The 12,519-nt window shown below is 40.2% G+C and overlaps 1 protein-coding gene across 1 annotated transcript in view; it reads left to right on the top strand.

Annotated features, from left to right (window-relative positions):
• VSIG1 (V-set and immunoglobulin domain containing 1) overlaps positions 1 to 11,710 on the top strand; it is a 31,160-nt gene extending 19,450 nt beyond the window's left edge. Inside the window, exons 4-7 of the mRNA XM_032475733.1 lie at positions 5,501 to 5,656; positions 6,060 to 6,179; positions 9,082 to 9,229; positions 10,024 to 11,710. Of these exons, the coding sequence (XP_032331624.1) occupies positions 5,501 to 5,656; positions 6,060 to 6,179; positions 9,082 to 9,229; positions 10,024 to 10,417 (818 nt within the window). The 3' untranslated portion in view covers positions 10,418 to 11,710. The remainder of the gene's footprint in view (positions 1 to 5,500; positions 5,657 to 6,059; positions 6,180 to 9,081; positions 9,230 to 10,023) is intronic.
• The last annotated feature ends 809 nt before the right edge of the window (positions 11,711 to 12,519 follow it).

Raw genomic sequence — 12,519 nt, 5'->3', positions numbered from 1 at the left:
GTGCCTACTGTATGCCAGGAGCCATGAGGTTTAACAGAGATGGAGGCATGGTTTCTGCCTTTGGGGAGTTCACAGTGTTTGGTGATTTCTAGGGCTCCTTCAAGTCTCTGAGAGGACAGTGGGAGTTTTGCTCCTGTCTTTAGGCCTACCAGGTCCTTTCTGCAGGCCTTCAGAAGTACTGAAGTACTGAAGAGAGGAATGAAAGGGCTGTCAACCCTCACCGACTAACCATTGAGCTAAGGGCTTTCCCACTTCTAAGTAACCCCAAATGGAGTTAATCTAGTCATTGCTGCTCTTGAGCTGTGTATATCCATCACAGGAAAGGAGGAACTAGGTCAAACCAGTGATCTGATAACTGAGTAGCTTGGAAAAGCCACAGTTGGTAACAAGGTGCACACCTAGGAGAACGGTCCATAACTGTCTAAGCTTGCTGACATGATGCCAGATGCCACATGATGCCAGAAAGGAACCAACTATTTACTGTGAGGTTTGCTACTGTATCTAACCACCTGGAAAAGAGGGAAAGGTAATCAAGAGCTGATTTTTAGGAGCAGGGTACCTCCATCATGTTTTTATTTTGCTGAGCCCTGTGCTAGGCTTTGGGGTACAGGAGACGACAAGAGAAGTATACACAAGCCCTTTCCCAGGAGAGTTGATGTTCCAGTTTGGAAGACTAGCCATATACACAGGAACTAAATGGTTTGGAATAGATGCTAGCACATCAGGCTGGGAGTCAGCAGAGTTCCAGCTCTTACTCTGTTACTCAGTGGCCTCAGGCAAGGAAGGCTACGATTCTCTGGCCATTTTGAGATGGGGTTATAATTCCTGCCCTGTCTTTATTACAGGGTTTGTTATGAGAATCAAATGATATACTAGAGATTCAGTGTTCAAAGAATTTGAGGGGTTAGTCTCTAATGATTTTCTGTTGCCCCCTGGCTCTAGGTTTTCCTTCTTACCAGAAACAACCTAAAGAAGCCAAACCTCTTTTTCTCTGAGCTTGGAAATAGCCCTGAGATAAAGTTAGACAAGGTGGTTAATATTCTTAAAGTTTAGAGAATCCCTAATCAACTTCCTTAAGAAGTTGAGGGCCATTTCTTCTCTGAGTTGTTCTTCCCGTGAGTCTTTGGGTCAGTTGTTCCTGCAATGACTGTGTCATGACTTTTCTTTAAGCCTCCAGTATCCAGGCAAGGTAACAGACGGAAGGCTCTGTAGATTTCTTTGCTTGGAACTCTCAAAATCCCATATTTATTAATTAGGCTAAGAACAAAGATGTTCTACAAATTTATGCTTTTTGGAAATTTTGAGACTGATAATTTTCTCTAAAAATTGCAGAGGCTGTTTGCAGTTCTCAAATTCCATTACATATGAGTGCCTGTTCTACTTTCTCTGACTGAGGGGTGGGACATGGTGGGGGCAGGTGGGTAAGGGAGGCCATTTGTGGGGAGAGGTATTGATATTTCCTTATGTATTGTTCTTTCTAGCAATGTGTTTTTCAGAGACATTTCATTACCCAGTGGTAGACATAGATTCCCATGCATTCACTCATTCGTACATAAATTCATTTGACAAACCCTGAACACATTCCAGTTACTGTGGTAGGCAGTGGAGATGGAAAGATGTAAAAGATAGGCTCCCAGCCCTCCAAAAGTTCAAAGTCTAGTCGGGGAGACAGATACGAAACATAAAAGCTTACTGTGGAGGGAGGAAAGGAGAGGTGGGAGATCACAGGGGAAAGGGCATAAAAGCTGTTCAGGAGGAACTGGAGAAGGCTTCCTGGAGAAAGTGACCTCTGCATCAGGTGTTAAAGGATGTGCAAGAGCATGTCAGCAGAAGAGGGGCTGAGGTGGCAGGGCACGATTTAGGTGAAGGAAACAGCACTGAGCAAAGGCCCAGGTGATTTGGATGACCATTCATTAGAGAGACTTCCATTAGTTATGACAGCCTTGGAAAATTAATCTCTGAAAAATACCCAGCAGAAGTTTGAATAATTATTTTGTATGCATTTGGAATGAGCATCATCTTCCATCTGCAATTTGGCACCTAAATAGAAAATGATGAATTTAGAGGTTTGAGAACACGCTGAAGCATTTTCATTTGTTTTCTGAGGTGAGCCTTTTCCTCCCACCCCAATTCTGTTGAAAGCAATAAAGCTAAATGGTAGATCAATGGCTTTGCCAGTAAAACATCCAACTTCTACTGGGGACTTTAACTGGATGAAATGTCAATGCAATCCTGAATCAGTAGTTTTAGAAAATATACGGGTTTGGGATGGGGTTCAAAGTGATTCGCTAAGTGTTTAGTTAATAAAAAATAAAAGGAGAAAAATGTGTTCAGCCAAAAAATATGCCTATTTGGGTTTGATTCTGGGCTCAAGAAATGATTGCAAGTCATTCTAGGTTTTTGTCCATCATTTTAGTTCAAGTCTTGGGGTCTGACTTTGTGATGAAACACTTCCATTTAATTTTCTGTTCAAATTGTTCTATTCCACTGTAAAAGCTACAAAATGTTTTTTAAAAGGCAGTATCTAAACCTAGTGATAGTAGCACTGGGTTTCTAGTTAAATAATCCAGTTTATTTAGGGTAGGCAAATCCAAGGAGTCATTTCCATCTGAGAAAGTAGAGAATAATATAAGTGGGGAATATAAGGCAGAGAGAATAAAGAGCTAAATAGAAAAGTACCTCTTTTAATTAAAGGACACCTGTTTACCTCCTACACTGTTGGTGGGAATGTAGTTTGGTGCAGCCATTATGGAAAACAGTATGGAAAATTTTTAAAAACTAAAAATAGACCCATCCTATGATCTAGCAATCCCATTCCTGGGCATATATCTGCAGGGAACCTTAATTCAAAAAGACACATGCACCCCAATGTTCATAGCAGCACTATATATAATAGCCAAGACATAGAAGCAACCTAAATGTCGATCAACAGATGACTGGATAAAAAAGTTGTGGTATATTTATACAATGGAATACTACTCAGCCACAAAAAAATGATAAAATAATGCCATTTGCTGCAACATGGATGGACTGGAAGATTGTCATTCTAAGTGAAGTAAGCCAGAAAGAGAAAGAAAAATACCATATGATATCATTTATATGTGGAATCTAAAAAAAAAGACACAAATGAACTTATTTACAAAACAGAAACAGACTCACAGACATAGAAGACAAACTTATGGTTACCAAGGGGGAAAGCAGGGAGAGAGGGATAAATTAGGAGTTTGGATTTGCAGATACTAACTACTATTTGTAAAATAGGTAACAAGTTTATACTGTATAGCACAGACAACTATATTCAATATCTCATGGTAACCTACAGTGAAAAAGGATATGAAACTGAATATATGTATATGTATGACTGAAGCATTATGCTGTACACTAGAAATTGACACAACATTGTAAACTGGCTATACTTCAATAAAAAAAGACACCTGTTTAAAAGAAGGGATAGGGCAACAAGACATTTAGATTAAGAAGATGTGATTAATACACACACACACACAAACACACAGAATGGAATATTATTCAGCCATAAAAAAGAATGAAATATATCCATTTACAGCTATGTGGATGGACCTAGAGGATGTTATGCTTAGTGAAATAAGTCCAATAGAGAAAGACAAATACTGTCATAATCACTTCTATGTGGATTCTAAAAAAAACCAAATGAATGTATATACAAAACAGAAACAGACTCACAGATATAGAAAACAAGCTTGTGGTTACCAAAGGGGAGAGGGAAGAAGGGAGGGATAAATTAGGGGAATGGAATTGACAGATACAAACTACTGTGTATAAAATAGATAAGCAATAAGGATGCACTGTAAAGCGCAGGGAATTAAATTCATTATCTTGTAATAACCTATAATGGAGTATGATCTGCAAAAATACTGAATCACTATGCTGTTCACTCGAAACTAACAATATTACAAATCAACTATACTTCAATTTAAAAAAGAAGGGATGGTGAAATGTTTCAAAGAACTATAGCTATATTTGTCTATTTCCCACTTATGTGTACAGTGGGTTAGATTCTGAGATTCAAAGAGTAACGTCAGTCACAGGTATAAAATGTGGCAATAAGAGTTACTACTGCTTGTAGCCAACAGCAATTCCATGTGCTCTTAACTGCTGCCTCCCAAGTAAGAGCTGGAGAGCCAGGCAGTCCAGAGTATTTAAGGTCTAACTAGCTTGAGTTAGAGAATCTATGTCTTTGCAGTGTTTATATCCAAATTAAGATAAGGAAAGTGAGTTGAAAAGTATCGATTCAGATCTTTATCTGTATGTCAGACTGACATTAGAATAAGCTGGGAGCAGTAAGATGAGTGAGGGAGGAGAGTCAGAGTCTCAGCTTCCCACAGCACTTCTCCATTGAGGGCTTGCATAAGCAGCTGAAACTCAGTACATCCCAAACTGACCTCATCATCGCCCCTTCCTCCTCCTCACTCCTTCCCTGAAAACCTGCTCCTCCCCCTGTATTCTTTATCTCAAGGGAGGGCAAAATCATGTACCCAGCTGTCCAAATCAGAAACCTAGACCTCTTCCTCAGGCCACATATCCAGTTGGCCATTAAGTCCTTTTGACTTCTTAATACCTCTTGAATCTGTCTCCTCCTCTCCCTTGGCTCATGCACCCCTGGAGTCAGAGCAATCCATGTAAAACGTTAGAATTATCATTGTCCCTCCCTTACTTAAATTCTTTCTGTAGTCCTCTTGCTCTCAGTATGAAATACATGAAACACGAAGCCCTCCACAAGCTCTGGCCTCCACCACTCCCTAGCCTTATCTCTTACCACTCCCCCAGCCCCACTCCAGAACTGTGTCAGAGGTACTTTTAAATTTCTGGTGCCTAGTCCAGTGCTGGGCATGCAGAAGACACTCAAGTAAATGCTTGTGGCTTGAAGGATGAATCAAGATTTCAGTGCTCTGTACCACACCCCTCCCCCCAAAATAAGCTTGCCCTCCTGATGAGGGACCCAGGCAAAATCAAACCCTCCAACCATTTTGTGTCACCCTCAGAAGAATAATGCCAAAAAATGACTCACAAAGGAAAAGAAAAATATGGCATTAATAAAACAATTTTTAAAAAAGAATGTCACCAGTTATCTCAAAATATTTAAGGGTTCTGTTTTCCTTTAAAACTGCACTTCCGAAGTATAAACTGTGTTCCTGGTTTTTAATGTTTGCTTACATTTGGCTGTTTTAATAAAGGCATATTTTAAGACACAATGTGGAAATTCATGGTTATGAATCTAGGGAGGAGGCGAATGGAAGGGACGCTATTAGAATCTTAAAGGCCTGGTGATGGGAATGTCTTTGTACCTGAAGTGCTCTACTCCCACCTGGTGGTACAACTATAAAACTGTCAAAATAACTTTTTAAAGATTAAAAAGAAAAAGCATAGATATTCTACAAAATGAAAGTGAGAAAGTGGCTAAAATTGGTACAGAGTGCCATTCATCAGGCAGGATTTTTTACTCTTTGTCATTGCCTTACAGTCAAACCTTCTAAGCCCTTTTGCAGCGTTCAAGGAGTACCAGAAACTGGCCATCCTGTATCTCTTTCTTGCCTCTCGGTGCTTGGAACACCTTCCCCTGTGTACTACTGGTATAAAGTTGAAGGAAGCGACATCGTCCCAGTGAAAGAAAGCTTCAGTAAGTATAGCCCTCTGCTGCCCCTGGTAAGGCCTGGTGTGTGGGGTTGACTGACAGCATGTGTGTGTGGCTGGCTGCTTGTCATAGAGCTCAATTTTCTATTTTTCTGGGAGGAGAAAATAAAAAGAACGTCAGTCTTTCGACAAGATGATTGTCCTCTGGTCTTCTCCCCAGCTTGTAGAACTCAGGACCATTTTGTCTCAGAGGTGGCGGGTTGGAGAGAATAGGCATGGTCCCAGATGAGCTCCCTTTGGAATAGTCTTGAGGGGTCTGGTTGGACCCTGGACATAGCAAGAAAGGGAGGCTATTGTGAGGAAGTGGGTGGGTATTGAATGGTCTGCTACATTCACATGATCTATACCCACATAACAGATTTCAAAACTCTATTTCCTGGTTTTGACAGACCCAGCCACCGGGATTTTGTTTATTGGAAATCTGACTAATTTTGAACAAGGTTATTACCAGTGCACTGCTATCAACATCCTTGGCAATAGTTCCTGTGAAATTGATCTGACTTCTTCACGTGAGTTGATTGTATAAATTTAACAGTTTCTCCTTAGGTCAAGTATCTTGGGCCTGCCAACTGAGTAAATTAATTAGGGTCCTTGGTTAGTCCTTCCTGCCTTTCTGGAGATTCTGGTGCTTTATTTACAGGTTGATATGATAAATGACCATCCTAATATCTAATGCTTACACAATACTTAATATATGCTACTGACTACTTTAAATTGTCTACAAAAATTATTTTGTTTAACCCCCACAAGATCTCTAGAAAGTAAAACAACAGTCTTATTGACAGTACCGGGCTAAACTTTCTTTGTGATGCTTTTGGTAAATCCAGGTGAAGCTATAGCAGTCTGTGTCAAACATGGAGCTCACAAACTTTCCTAAGTAATTTGTTAAAATCTGCCTCTAATAATAATAGTAATGATGACATTGCATCTATAGTCACAGTAGCTAATATTTTGGAGCACAAAATATATGCCAGACGCTTGGCTGGGTGCTATGAGCATTATCTCATTCAGTCCTACAATCACCCTGTCTAGGAGGCAAAAGATAATATTAAGCCTCATTTTACTGGAAAGGAAACTAAAGCTCAGGGGGAGGTAAGTGACTTACCCAGGGTCATTCAGTTTGTAACTGGCAGAGTCAGGATGCCTCTAAACCTCAGCCTTCCAGTTCAAAAGTGCCTAGTTACTAAGTGTAGATTTGAGGGCCTGAGATTGTCAAATTGAGCCAATCAGGGGCAAGCTCTCACAAGGGATATCTTGCCACAGCTCTCAAGGATCACTTAATTACACTTAGGATCCTGTCATCTATTCATTTTTTTCTAACTTACAGTGAATCTGTGGTTTTAATATATACCTTATCCAGGAGGGGCAGTTCCATTGGATAATTGCTCTCCTATAAAGTTGAGCTTTCTTCCTTTAATTTGGCCTGAAACAGACATTTTCCAACTCTAGGTTGCTCCTTCATTCTCATATTGCTTTCAGCTCTTTTCTATTCAAAGTGAAGAAACCTCATCTTTTTTGGTCTGTCCTTTTCTGTGGTCCCATTTTGCCCCTAGTCCCTTGATTGTTTCTCTTGTTTTTCTCTAGATTGTCCCCAGTCTCCTTTTGCTTTTTTAGAAGTACAGTCATATTGCAGATGTAGAGACTCCTAGGATTTGTACTTGAGCCTTGCTACGTTTTGACTCCTCTCTTCAGTGATGTCTAGCATTTGATTTACTTCCTGCCTTTCTGCCTTCCTGACTTCCTGCCTCCCTCCCTCCCTCCCTCCCTTCCTCCCTTCCTCAGACATTCATTGACTATCTGCTGTATGCCAGGGATTGTCCTAGGCGATGGAGATACAGACGTTAAAAAGATGTATTTATGTCTTACACTCAAGGAACTCATAGTTTAGCTTAGAGGGACAAACACCAAATTTGTTAAATGTTATAATAGAGGTCTGTACAGGGTCTATAGGATGCCAAAGAAGAAACAATTGATTATGCTTATAGAACCAAGGCCAGCTTTTACCAATGAACTACCATTTGAGATGAATCCTGTAAAGCCTGTTTCTTGATCTGTAAAACTGGGATGAAGGCAAGGGGAGGTTGAAGGACGACGGTAGAGTAACAGGCTTAGGAGGGCAGCCAGTCCATGGTTGGGGAGGAAGGTGGAGGACTTCAGAAGGGATGTCTCCAAGTGAGGAGTCAACAACAACACATAAGAAACTAACTGATTATCTGATGTGTTTGAAGCTATTGAAAGCTATTGTTTATTAAAAAAACATAACCCCCCAAATGGGGCAATTATTAACACTGGGGAAACTTTTTAAATGTTGTCCAAGAAAGAATCATAATATACTATGTTCTGCAGCTGTGAACAATATTTACATAGTCATAATACTGCAAACTTTGATTTAACTTAAAACTATGCTATAACTATATTAGGAGAATGAAGCAGGATGTTAGGGGAGTGGTGTAAGAGTTAAATCTTCAACCTCTAGAGTAGGAAGCCAATAGAAAATGACAAAAGTTGAAAAAGGCAGGACATATTAGAACAAGAGTAATAGAAACATAGGGGCAATTTCCTATAGTAAACAGGACTTAGAGATGGGAAGAAGTGAAGAATGGAACTGTTGGGTTTTTATTAGAAGCCTAGTAGAACTGTTTGACTTTCTAAATAATACACATGCATTCCTTTAATCATAGAAAATTAAAAGAATGATCAGGCAGCTCAGCTAGCTTTTCATCTCAAAATGTAACATGTTCATCCTTGTTTGAAGGGAGGTGAATGGGGATGGGCCCACCTGGAAACCTAGACATGGTCTCTTGGGGACAGTACCTCAGCGCTTGAAGGTCTGGTGCTCAGCTGGATTGTCTCACACTCATTAAGTTTTTCCATGGACTGATCTAATAAACCAGATGCCCGTTTATGGAAATGGGCATATCCCTTCCCAGTGGCCAGAATGCAGGTGGCTCCTTGGTGAACATGGAATCTGTGGAAGAGAAGGTATTTAGGGACCTACTTCACCCATGCTCTGGGAAAGCCTGGTGAAATGTCCCTGCCTGTAGCAGAGGTCATTTCTCTGGTGACCAGATGGCAGCTCCATGGTGTCTCTCTCGCTGGCCATGCAAACACACACCGAAGACTCATTTCTCCAAACCCTATTGCTGAAGCAACCCCACCTCCCCCGAGTTGGCATGTTTTTTTTCTTAATGTGTGTAAACGTGAATGGGAAGGCGACATAGTCGAGCCAGTCATCTTCCTTGTCCTGCTATAAGTCCAACTGAAAGAGTTCTAGGGGTTTCCACGCTCCCAGCCTATACAAGTTGCTTTCTAATTATACGAATGCCCCAAATATTCCCACTGGTCACAGATACACGTGGATGAGGCAGACAGTGTGTTTCACTTTACTAACCAGCTGCTTATATCCTCCAGATCCAGAAGTTGGGATCGTTGTTGGGGCCTTGGTGGGTGCCTTAGTGGGTGCTGCCATTATCATCTCGGTTGTGTGCTTCGCAAGGACCAAGGCAAAGGCAAAGGGGAAGGAGAGGAAGAGAAATTCTAAAACCACCACAGAACTTGAGTAAGACCTTACTTTGTTGTCTTTGCTTGAATACAGACATTTCTCAGGCATGCCTCTTTCAGTCAACTCTTCCTAAGCACTCCTTTTAGCATAAGCTATCAGAGGTATCTTTCTGCTCACTCTCACTGCTTTTATAAAAGAACGGTGATGCTCTCATGTCCTGAGCACTATGCACCAGACTCTGTTCTAAGCATTTTATGTGAATCAATTTATTTAACTGCCACAGCAATCCTTTTAGGGCTAGGAAAATGTTTTAATATATTAACATACTTGTCCTTCTACCAATACTGATAAAATATAATTTGAAATTTTTTTTTATGGAACAGGGAGCCCATGGAAGTCCGAATACAGCCCTGCCCATAGCCCAGGCTCTTGGTCACTCTGTATATCACACACATTCATTTGTTCTCCCTCCATTTTTGTGCTTCCACAACTATGTATTGGGTACCAACTAAGTACTAAGTATTTGCTAGACAGAGTGAGTGCTAGAGATGTGCCAGAGTCATGGATTTGGCCCCCGAAGACCTTATTAGATCTTTAGACCCTTTCATCCTGACATCAGTTTTCCCACCTCTTAAACATTGGTTTCTCTCTCCTGAACTCTCTTTATATTGTTGAGACCTGTCCTTTCTGCACCCATAATGGAGACACGTGGTCTGACAGTGAGTTAGACTATCAGAAATCACAAAGTTCCCAAAGAGACTGGGAACTATGGTCGCTGAAGCTACAGAGCCTGTGGCTACAAGTGAAATGTCAAACCCTAACTTGTTCTTCCCTGCACCTTCTTCCTGCAGACCAATGACGAAGGTAAGCCAAAGTGCAGAGTGCGAGGCAATGCCAAGTGAAGATGTCATCCAACTAGAAGCAACTCTGCAGCCTTCCCTCCATGAGAATGAACCTGCTGCCACACTGGGGCCAGATCATGAGCCGATCACCGAGCCTGACCCTGCCCTGAAGCCTACCTCGGAACCTGCCTCAGGACCTGAGCTTGTCCTGGTTCCTGAGCTCGAGATCCAGCTGGAGCTGGAGCCGCAGCCGCAGCTGGAGCCTGAGCCTGAACCGGAGCCTGAGCCTGAGCCCGAGCCTGAGCCTGAGCCCGAGCCCGAGCCCGAGCCTGAGCCCGAGCCCGAGCCCACAATTGTAGTTGAGCCCTTGTGTGATGAGGAGAAGAGGGTGACTAAGACATAGGCTAGCAGCCTCAGTAGGAACCCATTACTGGCATCTGGGATTCAGTTGACCTAACCAATCTCTTACCCCCTCCCTTGACTCTGACCAACCATCTTCTAACAAGGTGCTCCTCCCATCAATCCAAAATAAACAGGTCAAGATAACTACTAAATAAAGGCAAGGGTTCCTGCATTACCAGAATAGAGTACTTAGTTTGATTAACATGTAAACATAACTAAGGGCAAGTGATTTTTTAACTCAGTTGAAAGTGCTGTGCAACAACACCTGTGTCTCATTTCAGAAAATCTCTATTTTTAGCTACTCTTGGACATTCCACATGCATACATGACAAGGTGGCATTAATTGGATTCAATATTATTTCTAGGATTTGTTGTTGTCAAAGCTTCCCTATTCATTTTCCCATTGACCACTAACAAAAGAATTCAACCAGCATTATCTCATAGATGGGAAAAAAATTCCTCAGAAATTCCAGAGGAAAATAAAGGGTACATATTAATTGGTACATAGCATTTAAAACTAGGTCTTAAAATTGATGCTTCATTTATCATATTAGATTTCCCAAGGAAACCACCCTGCTATCCAGTATCTGAACACGGCAAACTTCTAAAATAACCCAATTTTTAAATGCGAAATAATGTACAGGCAAACAATTCCAAATACAATTTTCCTTCAGTAACTACAAAATGTTGATATCATAGGGGATGTACAATTTAGTTTTGAATGAGCTATTATGTTGTCACACTGTCTGAAGCAATCTACTTTGGAAGGGCCAGATTAGGAAACTGTTCTAAATGAACACTTAAGATCTGTTTTAGATAATCTGAGGTAATTAATCTGTTTGACTGTTGGGATAATCCACATTAAGAGAGATCATTCTTGTATAAATGCTTATTATTAATTAAAATGCACTGATATCACCTCTTCTTCACCTGTTAAAAAACTTTTCTATTGATCATATTTCATCTACATCCCATTTTGAAGCAATTTATAGGTAGACTTTTTCATTTATGTAATCAATCAGATTTTAAATCTTATTTTAAGGTTCAATAAGTAATACTCAATAAAAATCGTAATGATCCTAAGGTAAATCTTTTATAAATAATTTTATTAACATATACTTTATATACAATAAATGCACCTATTTCAAGTGTACAATTTGATGAGTTTTGACAGATGTATACACCCATGAAACCACCACAACAATCTAAATAGAGCGTTTCCATCATCCTTAAATATTTCCTGTGCCCCTTTGTGTAATGCCATCATCACCCTGGACCCAGGCAACCACTGATTTGTTTTTCATCTCAGAGGTTAACTTTGCTTTTTCTTGACCTTCATATAAATAGGATTATACAGTACTTTTTTTGTGCCTGACTTCCTTCTAAGTGAAGTCTTTAAATAAATAAATGAATTTCTTAACTTATCACATCTAGATTTTCATGTGGAGGACACTATGAAACCTTTTCTATATAGATCATACCTATAGAGTCTTTGAAGGTTTTAGGATACATTGAAATTGAAATTAATATTACACTTGTCCACAGTCATGGAGAGAAGAGACAGCAAGCTTTTACTTTATGTATTTTCTTTGATGTGTTAATTTTCAGCCAATTGCAGGGATTTTTGAAGCATCTATAATTCCATTCAGATGAAATATAATATTATGATATATGGTGTATGATGGGTTCAGGAAGCAAAATGATAAGGTTTTAAGAATGACCTAATATTTAGAGCTTAAAAGCTAAACACAACAGTGTAAAAATTTCAATTACAAGAATGCCAAAGGGACTGGAATTCACTTTCCCTTCTGCCTTTCTGATAGAGGCAAATCACAAGAAAAGAGACTAATAGTATGTAATTACTATTACATACTATTACAACACCACCTCCAAATTTCTGATGAATTGGTGCTGAGCAGGAAGGCAGGCACTCTTGGCAGTCTTATAAAACTCTGCTCTTACTAGCACTGTTTTGATCAAAATGCTGATAAATCATTGGATCAGTGGTTTTTAACCTTTTTTGAGATAATGGATCACTTTGAGAATATGCTGAAAACTCTGGACCCCTTGCCTTAGAAAAATGCTTATACACACAAAGTGACA

The sequence above is a fragment of the Camelus ferus genome, chromosome X, assembly GCF_009834535.1.
Source record: "Camelus ferus isolate YT-003-E chromosome X, BCGSAC_Cfer_1.0, whole genome shotgun sequence".
In the NCBI taxonomy this organism is placed as follows: Eukaryota; Metazoa; Chordata; class Mammalia; order Artiodactyla; family Camelidae; genus Camelus; species Camelus ferus.
The sequence above is the reverse complement of the archived record's forward strand: the minus strand, read 5'-3'. Positions and strand labels throughout refer to the sequence as shown.